The sequence below is a fragment of the Mus pahari genome, chromosome 19 (genome assembly GCF_900095145.1).
Source record: "Mus pahari chromosome 19, PAHARI_EIJ_v1.1, whole genome shotgun sequence".
NCBI lineage: Eukaryota > Metazoa > Chordata > Mammalia > Rodentia > Muridae > Mus > Mus pahari.
The window spans coordinates 40,824,985-40,838,472 of NC_034608.1; the positions used below are offsets into that span (position 1 = coordinate 40,824,985).

At 43.9% G+C, this 13,488-nt stretch overlaps 1 protein-coding gene across 3 annotated transcripts in view; it reads left to right on the forward strand.

Moving 5' to 3' along the window:
• Positions 1–2,342: 2,342 nt before the first annotated feature.
• Positions 2,343–13,488, forward strand: part of Kat6a (lysine acetyltransferase 6A) — an 84,306-nt gene continuing 73,160 nt past the window's right edge. For all 3 annotated transcript variants that reach the window (XM_021219568.2, XM_021219570.2, XM_029532146.1), the window contains exons 1-3: positions 2,343–2,431; positions 4,342–4,427; positions 4,712–5,625. In XM_021219568.2, coding sequence (XP_021075227.1) covers positions 5,026–5,625 — 600 coding nt within the window. In that variant the 5' untranslated portion in view covers positions 2,343–2,431; positions 4,342–4,427; positions 4,712–5,025. The remainder of the gene's footprint in view (positions 2,432–4,341; positions 4,428–4,711; positions 5,626–13,488) is intronic.

Below are 13,488 nucleotides of genomic sequence, written 5' to 3' on the forward strand. Positions count from 1 at the left end.
GATGATGCTCGTCTAACGCTACTGACAACTGAGTACCCCCAGTAACTGGACATCTCTTTCACATTTTGTTTCTTAAATACTTCTGTAATTAGATTTTTAAAAATTGTCTATGATATTTAACACTCTACCCGGTGAATTTCTAAGCGATAAAATAATAGTTTCAACGAGGTTACAAATGAAGAAATTATGCCCTGGGCCACAGTCACTCAGAATGGATACAGAACAAACTCTCTTCTTCCCTTTAAGATGAGGGCTGCAGCTTTTTTGATTGACAGAGGAAATATTCTTCAGCTGTCTGAATTGTCTCAAAGATCAACAAACACCCCCCCCCCCCTTTTGGACTGCAGGTGTACTTGCAAAACTGATTTCTCTTTGCTGCAAAACTTACAAAGATCTCTGACTATGCCTTTTAGTAATATATATCTAAAACAAACAAACAAACAAACAAACAGGTGCATGCCCGTGTGTCCATTCTTGGAGGCCGGAGGATGATATAAGGTGTCTTTGCTCTACCATTCTCTACCTATTCCCTTGAAATGGGGAATCTACTGAATCTTGATCTTGGTGATCCGCCTGTCTTCAAATCTCTCTTCTAATAGTAATGGAATATAATGTGGGGTTTGGGGTTTGTAAAGAAGTGATTTTGGGTGATTCAATAAACCTTTCCACAACTGCTTGTTATCAACATCAGTATAGGGCACTGCAGGCCCTTTCGAGTGAGTTTCCCAGGCTATTATTGATATGGAATAGTCTCCATAGTCTAGTGTGCATAGTGGTCTGGGCAAGAATTAGGGTGGAGGAGGGCTACTCAGATCTGAAAGCAGGGAATGAGGTTTGGAGACGGGACATGAGGTGAGGTGTAAATTTATTTCTCAGAGGCTTACAAATGCTTATTCACTATAAGCACTGTTTTGAGCCCTTGGCATCATGTTGGTTAGACGCTGGGATGCCAAATGGCACTGTCGAAGAACATTAACCTGGGAATATATACTAAAAAGCATTACAACACCTGAACTGTAAAGTGGATAAAGCAAAAAACCACCATAGAGTTCAGAAAAGAAAGTAACATCAAAGTTATGGCAGCGACTAGCAGGCGGTTTTTTTTTTTTTTTTTCTTTTTGGCAAAGCTATGATAAAATGAGGTCTGGGGGTAACGGTCTAGGAAGGGAACACAAACCAAGTTCAAGGGTAGCAGCAATACAAGTCTCAAACTGTTGAGCTTTAACGTGCCTTTCCAGTGAAGGTGTGTGTGTGTGTGTGTGTGTGTGTGTGACTCAATCTCAAAGAGTTTCTAGTGGATCAAAGACAAAGAAACAGGTAGCCAGTAGCCGAGAGACCTGCCCTAGCCAAGAGTCTCTGCGGTTCAGCCATCAGTCTGCACAGGGTAGAAAAAGAAGAGAAAGACCCAGGTTCCACATGCAACCCTGTCATAACAGCTGTGTGACCTTGTCCAAGTCCTATAAACCGAGCTCGGTGGGTGGTGGTTCTTATAAACCTGTTTCCAAGGTCTAGTGACTTGCGGGCAGGGGGTGTCAGTCAAGTGCCCTGGGTGGGCATCTTGCTAACAGACAAGGAGTGTCCAACTTCGTGCCCTCTCCCCTTTCTAGCCAGACTCTATTCTTTGAAGCACGGGGGGATGAGCAGTTGGAGTGCAGAGTGAGCAGAAAGGCGAAGGCAAAAGAAGGAACTCCTGCCACCCGCGTGCCCCCGCCCAGCCACGGAGCTCCGGGAGCCACCGTGTGTGTGTGTGTGTGTGTGTGTGTGTGTGTGTGTGAGTGAGAGAGACCCCGACTCAGGAAGGCAGACACGGGTGCACGCCCCCGGGAGCTAACAAGCGCCTGGGAACCGGGCGGACGCCGCGCGCCGGGGCGCTCCGAGCTTCCCAGCTCCGAGGTTTCGGCGTCGCGCCGAAGCCGCCCCACCCAAGCGCCCCAAGTTTCCCGGGCTGTGTAATCCGGGTGCACCTTCCGCCTGTGGCCTCGCCATTCCGCCCGATCGCGGCGCGTGAGAAAGGAGGAGGGGACGCCCCCAGCTGTTGGCCTCCAGCCCGGCCAACTCCCGCTTCCACCCGGGCTTCGGCCTTTTGTACCCGGCCCACGTGACCCGCCCAGCGGCTCCCTCCACCCCGCCCCCCGTGGCCCCGCCCTCCGGCCCTTCCCGGCGACGAGCCGGCTCTTCCAGCTCCCGGCCGCCCCGCCCCCCGCGCGCCTCCGCTCCTCCCCGCCCTCCCTCCCGCCCGCGCAGGCTGTTCCCGCTCCCTCCCCGGGCCGCCGTTCCCTCGCGACGCTCCCCTCCCCCCGCGGCTGTTCCGCCGCTTGGCCTCCCCTCCCCCCAGTCGGAGCTCACTGTCTCCAAGATGGCGGCCGTGTCAGTTTGGGGCATCTCCGCGGTCCGGCCCGGGCCCCCGGGATCCCGGCTGTCTTCCCCCCAGGTAAGGAGCCGAGGGGCCGCCCCCGGTCGCTCCCAGCGGCCGAGCCCGAGACTGGGCCGCCCCGGAGTCTGCTTCGGCGCCTCGCGGGGTCGGCGGGCGGCTTGCAGGCCCCGCCGCGGCCTGCGCCGCCTCCCCGCTGCTCTGCGCCAGGCCTCGGGCTGGGCGCCGCGGCCGCCCCCTCGCGTCCGACTCCGCGGCCCGGCCCGGCCCGCGCCCGCCCTCCCGGCTCGCGCCGACGGGCCCGCCGCCTTCGCCGCTGCCGCCGCCCTCGCTCCGCCGGCGGCCCACTCCGGGAGCCGGGGCTCCCCGGCGCCGAGCCGCCAGGCCGCGGAGCCTGGGGCTGCTGTGCGGGCTCGCCCGCTCTCCCTCGGGGGCGCGCCCGCCGTCCGCCCGCCCGCCCGCTCGCTCGCCCGCCCGCCGCTCCCGGCGCCGGGCGGGCGCGCACTCCGGACTGTGCGGAGTGCGCGGAGATCCGAGCGGGGTTGAGCGGCGCGGGGTGACAGCCTGGTGGGTGCCGCGGTCCGGAGCAGGCGGCACGTGTGGTGTTGTGTCTGTCGGGCTGTCAGCCCCCAGCCGGGACGGGTGGCGGCGGGCTTGCCTGTCAAGAGCTCCGCGACTTTGGGCCGGATCTGCCCGACCTGTCAGGCTCCGTCACAGCCGGTGTCCCCCCTCGCTGCTCTTGTGAGCGGAGCCCTTGGAAGCGAAGAGCTCGGAGGAGCTGGGGCTAGAGCTTACGATGCTCCTAACTCCACGTGATTTCATTGTTAACTTACTCTTCGGGCTGTGTTTCCATAGAATGGGACCGGCGAAGCGGTCCTCTGGCAGACTGCGGGGCTCTGCCGCTTCAAGTTTTTTAAAGTTCCTCGGGCTTTAAATTGAGGGCGCGCGCAGATGCGTTTGGGGTTGGGAGAGAGAGCGGGAAGGGCTTGGCGAGCCCGGCTGGTCTTTTCTTTCTAGCCCGCGAGTGGACTTTCAGAGAGTTAGGGTTCAGATCTTCAGAGCGTTGGTTTCTGCAGACTTGGAGATGGGGGAAACTTCCGGCCGGAAAGACAGTGTGTGGTTGTCATTCATTCTTTTTCACCTGAAAACTCAGCCACATAGGGTGATCCCAGCTTCTTAGGTCTTAGTTCTCGTTACTTTAAAGTTAATGTCTATACTTCCCTTGGATAATAATTCTGATGTTTGTTCTCGTAAGACCTCCACTAAAATGAGGGACCCCTCCTGGGGGGGGTACTTCTTTTAGTTAGCTAATTTTGAAATACATTTTGGCCCCAGGTGCTAATGCTTTTTGCCCCCTCTTGCTTTCTTACTAGTACAGTTTCTTTCCTCATGTATCGGTCTCCCCTTTGCCTACACACTGTTGGGAATAGTTGCTGAAGGGGTGCCCCCGCCCCTTTTAGCTGTGTTTATATTGTACACGCGCTCCAAAACATGAGAAGTTCAAAGTTACACTTAGTTTTGGAGGAACAAGTTCAGAGGTAGTATTATATTTGTTTTTGTTTTATTGACTGATGTTCACTCTGAGATAGCAATCTCAAATTTACATTTTTATCAGATCATAGGCAGTTACTTGTTTTCTGTATTGTACATTTTTACACGTATCTGCATTTGATCCAAATGATTCTAGGACTTTCTTATTTCTAGTTTATCTGTAGATTGTTTATAAGTTTGACAGTTGTCATTTCCTTCAGTATATGGGTATTGGTGAAAGTTTGAATGAAATTCCTCCTGCACTTTCACACTAAGCTGTCTTTGTTTGCATTAATATCCTTATTGTGGTGTGTGAAGCAGGTTATTTTCTTTAGCATAGGAACTGATGAGATTGCTGTTAGTGGTTTTCTGCAGACCCTACTGTCTGTTTTCTGTCCACTGGAATTCTGAAAGATGACTCCCTTTTGCTTTCATTGCAGGATTCTTCCTACTAATCCAGATACTTGTTGGAGTGCTGAATAGTTTCTTGGGGAAAATGTGGAGGACGAGTTGACCGCCTAGACTGGTGAGCACAGATTGTGGAGGACAAACTAGCACTCCTCCGGTTAGGTACGGCTCAGGTCGTTTGTAGACATCTTTAGTTCCTCATTTTACTTTAACTTCTCAGATGCTTCTCCTTCCGTTTTTATTCCAATGGTTTCCAGTTGCTTGTATTAATAGTACTGTATTTAAACTCTTGAGAGTGTTTTTAAACACATTGCTTTAAGAAATGAGTAGGATATTTCATTTGAAAACTTACTCACAGAGCAGGCCTTATAGAAAACTGACATTATTTTAATTTCTTCTCAGGCTTAAGATACTCACTGTCTGCTCGAAGCCGGGAATGAGATGTGTGGAACCCAGGGGTGTGTGTGGAGTAGACACCAATGCGTGGTGATAGTGAGGATTTTGAAGATACGTCAGAAAAACCAGGCATTTTGATTTCTGAGGTAAAAGTAGGCTGTAATTCTATTTTGTGAAAGGAGGGAAGACTCAGGCCAGAAATCTTGTATGCTATGGTTAACTGGTTCCCATCCTCCGAGAATCCTGTTTTCCATGGTGTAAGACTTACTCAGCATCAGGATAAGGGCTAGCGACTCTATGGATAGACAGAATCCCTCACCATGGTAAAACTCGCTAACCCGCTGTACACGGAGTGGATTTTGGAGGCCATCAAAAAAGTCAAGAAGCAGAAACAGCGACCTTCGGAGGAAAGGATCTGCAATGCCGTGTCCTCATCCCATGGCCTGGATCGCAGAACTGTTCTCGAGCAGCTGGAGCTGAGTGTTAAAGATGGGACGATTTTAAAGGTCTCAAACAAAGGTCTCAATTCCTACAAAGATCCTGATAATCCTGGGCGAATAGCACTTCCTAAACCTCGGAACCATGGAAAATTGGATAATAAGCAAAGTGTGGATTGGAATAAATTACTCAAACGGGCATTTGAGGGCTTGGCAGAGTCTGGTGGCTCAACTTTGAAAAGTATCGAACGCTTTTTGAAAAGCCAGAAGGATGTGTCCGCCACCTGTGGAGGTAGTGCTGCCCCTGGGTTTCACCAGCAGCTACGATTGGCCATCAAGCGTGCCGTTGGTCATGGCCGACTCCTCAAAGATGGACCTCTCTACCGCCTCAACACTAAGGCAGCCAGTGCTGAAGGGAAAGAGGGCTGTGAGTCACTCTCGTGTTTACCTCCTGTATCACTGCTTCCACATGAGAAGGACAAGGTAAGAAACATAGTGCCAGTGTTCATGGGGCAGTAGCATAGGAGTCTTGTTCACAGTCCTGGGAAGTTATGTACATGGTCAAGGCTTGGGGGGGCTTTTGGGAGCTCTAGCTGTGAAAACTGAATAGGTTTTAATAGTTGTAGTACTTTAAAGTCTTTGAAGCCCTATGTTCAGAGTATAGAGTGTTGACAACTACAAGAACGCATTTAGCTTAGCATGCAAACTTTAGATTTAGGTTGAAGGTTCTATAGTACCTTACTGTTGCAACTTGATGAACTTAGAAATGCTGGAGACTTGACTTTGAAAGAAGTGGCTTACTCTACAGAGTTTTTCCTTTTTTTTCTGTTTAGTTTCAGGCTATCATTAGGAATGAGACAGATTCTTATGATCCTTAGTAGGGGCTACCGAATCAGTAATTCTTATTTCTATGTTTTGTACAGTTTCCTGTCATGTGTTATGTTTTGATTTGTATTTTTTATTTATTTTTTTTATTTTTTTGAGACACAGGGTCTTGCTTTAAAGTCCAGGCTGGCCTAAAACCTTACTATCATCTTCTTGCTGCTGCCTCTGAGCGAGGAGTGCTGGAATTACAGGTGTGTGCCACCACACCTAGTGCGCCTTTGAATAGAAGGGAATCCTAAATGTTATTTATGTCAGCAGTAGTTCTATGGATTAGGAATACAGTATCCTGTATTATAAAAAGTTCTGGGGTGTTTTGAACATAGACATGTCCCTTGCTCTGTTGTGTGTATTATTGTCATTTTATGCATGTGAAGGCATAGCAGCAGTACATTTCAGCCTTTAGGAGAATCCTTGGGGATGGAGCATTTTGTGTGTGACTGTTCTTTCACATCAATAGAATGTCGTTAATTTCTTGAATACCTAGTGTATATATCATAGAAGGTACTTCCGAGCAAAGACTTTTAGTATTTAACTTTTTTTGATATCATAATATAATTACATTTCTCCCTTCCCTTTACTCCCTCCAGCCCCTCCCATATATCCCTCCCCAATCTCCTTCAAATTCATGACTTATTTTTTTCACCCATTGTTATTGCATGCATAAATACATATGCACATACTACGTGTATATCCCTAAAGATAACCTGTCCAGTCCTTATGGCTTACTTGTGTGTGTGTCTTCCGGACTGACCATTGCGCTGGACAGCTGATTGCTATGCTCGCCCCTGAGGAAGGCCACCTCTCTAATTCCTGGCTGTCCTCGGGTGCCTATAGTTCTTCGTGTAGGCTAGAGGCCTTGTGGACTTTTCTCTGTCTAGTTGGCATATCCATTGGTGCTATCCTTTTCAGTCTTGTAGATGTATTCATTGGGACTAGAGTCCACAACTCTGCATTTTGATGGGCTATGGTTTTATGTAGTGATCTCCGGTTGTTGCAAAGAGAAGTCTCCTTGATGAGGGGTGAAGATTATACTTAACCTGTGGTATAAGGACAAATGTTAATAGACTGTTGTTAGGGATTTAGTAAATTAGTAGTTACAGTTTCTTCTCCCGTAACCATGACTTCACTAGCACTGAGTAGTTAGGTTTCTAGTACCAGACATGGGATGGATCCCTCTTGATGAGCAGGTATCAAGTCCAATAGATGGTTGTGGGCTGCATGAAGTGGGTGCTGGGAGCTGAACTTGGGTCCTGTGGAAGAGCAGCAAGAACTCTTAATAGCTGAGCCATCTCTCACCCTTCCCTGTAGTTATTAGCATCCTGTTAAACTACAAGGTTTTTTGTTTAGAAACAATTAGAAAGTAAGAATACTTTTGTTTTTTTTGTGGGAGAGTGTTGAAACCTAGCTTTTCTAGGTAGCCCAGATTCGGCTCAGTAGTGTAGAAATCCTCCTACCTCATCTCCCAGTACTGGCATTAGAGGCATGTACCACCATGCCTGGCAGTGGTATAATTCATTGGTGAAATATTTAATTTTTTATAATAAGTTTTAAAAATTATAGTTACACAAATTTCCCTCTTCCCTTTTCTCTTTTAAACTCCCATGCACCTCCCTTAGTCTCTCAAATTTATGCCCTCTTTTCTTTACTTGTTACATATACATACATACACATGCATACATGTATATATGTATTCTTAAATACATAAATACAACTGCTCAGTCTGTATAATGTTACTGTATGTATATGGCCTCAGGCTTTGTATTGGATAACCAGTTAGGGGGACTATTCCTGTAGAAGACTGTTTCTCCCTGTCTAGAATTCTTTAGTTGTCTGCAGTTTTTTGTTTAGGGTTGAGGCCCCCTGTGTTAGCATGTTCATTGGTGTTTTCATAGTTCAGGTCTTGTTTAGGCAGACGTGTTGATAAGACTTCATGGGTGTAGTCTCTGATGTTTCTGGGAGACACGGGTTCACAGAAAACTTCCTGTTCCCTTGGCTCTTCTGCCCTGACCCCAAGGGTTAGGGGCGGGGGTTTATGATGCAGGTGTGCTGGCTGGGATTGGCCTGTACAACTCTGAATTTTGATCAGTTGTGGTTTTCTGCAATAATTTCTGTTGCAAATAGAAGTTTCTTTGATGAAGAGTGAGAACAACACTTACTATGGGTCTGAGGAGAAATATTTAGGCTATAATTAGGGATTATGCTGGTGTAGTAAAGAGCTGGTTGTAAGTTTCTCTTCCAAGATCCATGACTTCACTAGCCCTAGGTGTTGGCGAGGTTTCCACTACCAGGACTTATTTCTCACTCATTGAGCTGGTCTTAAGTGTAACTAGAGAGCTGTTGGTTACTACCTGGTGTGCGTCCCACCGCACCCTTAGGGTTACTGTGCCATGCTGGCCATTGTTGTGGGACATCGGTGCTCTAGCTGGTAGGACTGTTGGTTGTTTCCTTGCTCTGGAGGTGCCTTCTGATAAGAAGGCTAGACTTCAGGAAGGAGGCGGCAAGTCTGATCCAGCTCAGATCCTCTGGGTGCAGTGTCTGAGGATCACGACTTCTCTAGCATAGGATGCAACTTTCACCTCTGAAAGACATCAGGAAAGAGCTCTCTGTCTCGGACAGCCTGGATTAACAACAAATCAGGGCTTCTCACGGCTGATGTTAGAATTGTTGTCTAAAGCTCAGGGGAGTATGGTCAGCCCATACGGGAGGATTTCATTTAAATTATATATGCATATGTATATACATACTTAGATATTCTTATGTAATTTTAGCTAGCTAGATAATAATATGCTTATGACTTTTCAGGCAGTCCTTACTTTTAGCCCCTCCCTCTTTCCTTCCTATTTACTTCCCTCTCCCTCCTTAATTAGTGTCTCACCGACAGTCGTTCCCCCCATCTGATCACTTATTCGTACCTCGCTATTCCTCTCTCTGTTGCTCTTCCCTGCCCTATGGTCCATTTATAATTAATTTCCTGGTTTCCACATTTACTCCAGGTTATACTCGCATCTGAAAACTTCTAAGTAGGAACCACAAATAGAATTATTATGTGACGTTTGTCTTTCTAGGTCTGGGTTACTTCCCTTAATATGTCTTATCCATTTGCCAAGGGTCCAGCATAGTGCATTTTAATTTAAAAAGGGACTTAATTTTTATATTTGTCTCTTTGTTTGTGCATACACCTGAGAAGGCCAGAAGAGGGCATTGGATTCTCCATAGCTGGAGTTAGAGGCTGATGTGAGCAGCCTGATGTAGCCCTGGAACCTTTCCAGTCCTTTGGAAGTAGCTTTTACAACTAAACCATCTCTAGCTCCCTTACATTTAAAGAAAAAAGCTATTTCTTTAGTTTTTGAGACAAGATCTCATGTATACCAGACTGCCTTTCAGTCTCGAGTAGCTGATGATGACCTTGAACTTCTTGCATTATGCAGTTGATATGTGCGCTGGTCATGTATGTTAGCCAAGCACTCTACAAATTGATCTGCATTCCTACCCTCATGGCTGGGATTTTTAGAGATCTATTTTAGGGTTCAGTTTGTCCTGTGAACTTTGAGCTGGAAGACACTTTTATGGATTGAGCTCTGTAATTGTCTTTTGTTTTGTTTTGTTTTTGAGACAGGGTTTCTCTGTGTAACCCTGATTCTAATGGAAACTTACCCTGTAGACCACGTTGGCCTTTGAACTCAGAGATACACCTGCCTCTCTCTCCTGAGTCCTAGGACTAAAGGCATGAAACACCATTGCCTGGTGAGAGTCTGTAATCTTAACAGTCCAAAATACTTCCAATTCTGATTGCTTTTACTAAGCATAATGGTTCAAAATGGGGATTTAGATTAGGGAATAGTCATGCTGATGTCTATGCAAATAATCAAAGATCAAGAAAGTCTAGAATCTGAGATACTTCAGATTCTGTGTGTAAAGTGTTAAAGAATCTCTTGCCTTTCTATTGACAACTTGACATCATGACTTGATGTCACTGGGCATTTTAAAGAGCATATGTCAAAATGTTAAAGTGGACAAGTCAGTAAAGCCCTGCCTTAGTGTGATGTCATAAGAGCACCTATCTGAAAGGAACTGTCTTTTTTTTCTTTCGGAACTTTTTTGATCACATGAAGCTAAGTAAAAGATGATTGGATTATTATAACTACCATCAAATGATCCAGTGGGGTGAATTAGTGGTATTGCTGTGAATCAGTTATTGTATGTTGGTATCTTGTATTTTGTATCTTGATAGAATGCTTAGATACTTCATTTATAATAATTCCCCTTGTTTGAAGTATGTGTGTCTGTGTATGTACTGTCTGTGTGTATGCCTGGAATTGAATTGCAGGTGTCTCATACAGGAGCTATAAGCATGAGTTATACATATATATATATATATATATATATATATATATTTTTTTTTTTTTTTTTTTTTTAAAACAGCCAGTTAGTAATACAGTCCAGGACAAATCCTACTCTAAAATTCTGGGACTTGAAATTGAAAAGAGCTCTGAGGATCATTGTACAATATTTGTGGCTGAACTGAAGACCTTTCCTAAGGTCTTACATTAAGGACATTTTATTCAGTAGAAACCTACTGGTTTTCTTCAATTAGAAATGTCTGCCAATCACAACATAGCTCTAATAGATTGTGTTACTAACTGAAATTACTAGATTTGGAAGAATACATTTAGGAAAATTATATTTCTTTTGAGCAAATTCTATGTGCATTGATCAGTGGAGTTTACTTTGAATTTTGACTTGTTATTAGCTGCCTTAATAATATTGATGAAATTAAAATTGATAAGGTTCGTTCTATATTTTTAAATGATTTTCATTTCATACACTATTTTTAATAGTTTATTTTCTAAATGATCTTCCCCAAAGATTTGAAGAGCCTGCTTTCAGAATTATAATACAGTGAGCTGAAAAGGTGAGAAATGATTGCTCCTCTGAACAGATTATCTCACTACTCCTTTCATTATATTTCAACTCTTTCCTTCCTCTCTCTGAAACAACTTAGTCAGTTTCAGTGAAGAATGGTTTGGCTTGCTGTTACGACTCTGTATTCTAAATACATAGATGTACACATCTCCAGATAGTATTTGTCATGATGAGAAAGGAAGGTGTAGGCCAGAAGTAATTCCACTTTTAGTTGCCACTTAATTCAGACAGGTATTGAACACCTGCTGTAGGCTACACACAGTGCTTGGAAGTGAAAGGGTTGGCTCTTCTGGAATGCTGATGTATCTGTTGACCTGGTCAGCTGTGGGGTATTAATATAGTTCATGTTCCATATCACTATTCCTTATTTAAAAAGATGTATTTATTTTTATTTTATGTTGTATGGGTGTTTTGCCTGCATATATGTTTGTGTGCTATTTGAATGCAGTTCCCATAGAGGCCAGAAGAGGGTGTCTGAGCTCCTGGATCGGGGATTACAAATGGTTCTTAGTTGCAGTATGGGTTCTGGAAGTCTGGAAGAGCAGCCAGTGAGTGCTCTTAACCACTGAGTCATCTTTCCAGCCTTGGTATAGCTAGTTCTTGTGATAATTGTCCAAATCACTAAAATTTTTTGAGGGTATTTTTGAGCAGAATTATAATTTACAGAAACATTTTGATGGAAAAAAAGAGCTTTAATTAAGCTTGAATGTATTACTCAGCTATGTAAGTAACCTGGACCAGAAGGATGCAGTGGTAAATCTCCTGCTTCCTGCAGTTGTTTCCTAATACAGTAGTTAAGAGCCCAGTAGTACAGTAGCCCAGATTATCTAATTTTTCTGGAATTTGTATTCTTTTGATGATGTATTTTGTTTTTAAAAATTGTTTGCATCTCTCTCTATATATATATGTTTGTGTGTACTATATATGTGTGTATGTATGTGTGTGTGTGTGTGTGTATTATATGTGCACATATGTGTACAGATGCCTGCAGAGGCCAGAGGGGTCAGATTCCATTGTGAGTAGCCCTATGTGGGTGCTGGGAATGGAACCCAGACCCTTTAGTAGAACAGTAAGTGCTCTATACTACTGAGCCTGCAGCTCACAGCTTAGATTTTTATGTAGAAATACTGTCTAAAATGGGTTATGATAAAAAAACAAATAGGTCAGTCAATCAATCAATCAATAAAATAGGATATATTTTCAAGCTACTGAGAAGGAAGTGTGATAATGTTTTAGCTGTTTGCAAATGTAAACATTAATGTAAAGTTGTTTCATATTTTATCTAATTAGAATAGTGATGTTGGTAAAAATAATTTGTAATTATCCTATTATTGGGATACTTTATTAAATTGTCCTACTTAGCAGAGCTATTGTTCAAAAAAGAAATCCCGCCCCCCCCCCCCCAAAAAAAAAAAAACCCAAAACACCCAAGGAACAAAAAAAACAAAAAAAAAAAAAAAAAAAAAAAAAGGTACAGTGACATGGGTGACACAGGTGACATTGATGACATAGGCATTTATTGTCCCTCTAAAGGGTCTGGGTTCAATTCCCAGTGCCTACATAGGGCTGCTCACAGTGGAATCTGACCCCTCTGGCTTTTGTGGACTAGGTTTGACTCACTGGCAGAATACTTGCCTGGCATATACAGGGCCCTGTGTTTGTATATTAAATTGGAACTGGTTTAGCCTCGGTTTTTAAAATAATCAATATTATTTATACATGTATAATTTTGTATCACACATGTCCTTCATTGTTCTTACTGTTTTTGTGGTGACTGTTAAAAAGTCAGCAGTAGATTAGTTATAAAGACACTTAGAAATTAGCTTTTTCTGTAGATGTCTGTTTATGTGTTTGTGTGTCTTTTTCTGTAGATGTTTGTTTATGTGTTTGTGTGTCTTGGGTGGGGAGGTGCACGTGCAGAGAACCTTGAGATCCAGGCTAGCTTGGGTAATATGGCAAGAGACTGTCTCAAAAAATTGTCTCATTTAGCACTCACTGTATATTCAATGTTAAAAATCCAGGAGAAGCTTGAGAAATTCATAGTATTACCAGTAAACCAAACAGGGAAGGCAGAAGACAACAAATTGGGAAGTGGACAAAAATATTTGTGTAAGATTTGAAAAGAAGATAGCTCATTCCTGTGCCTTTCCATTTTGTATAGAGTAAGGATAGAGTCTGTATTGATACAAAGAAGTATTATCAGACCTATATGACTAAACTTTTTTCCAGTAAATCGTAAATTGCATTTGACTCAGAGAGCTGTTAGTTTGCAATTCTTTTAATTTAGTAGACAGGTTCTGTGTGTTCTTAATCCTTGGCTACAGTGAAGCATTTAACTCCTGAGTTTTTTATAACTTACAATAACTTACAGAACTTGGAACATAATTTAGAGGATTTGAGTATGTTGATGTATATTGGTATTTCAAAGTCTTGTTATTTAAGGGATCTTTAAATATCTGATTAATAATGTTTACATTTTCTTTCAACATTTTCTTATCTTGTTTATTATTTTTACTTATTTCCTTGAGACAAGATCTC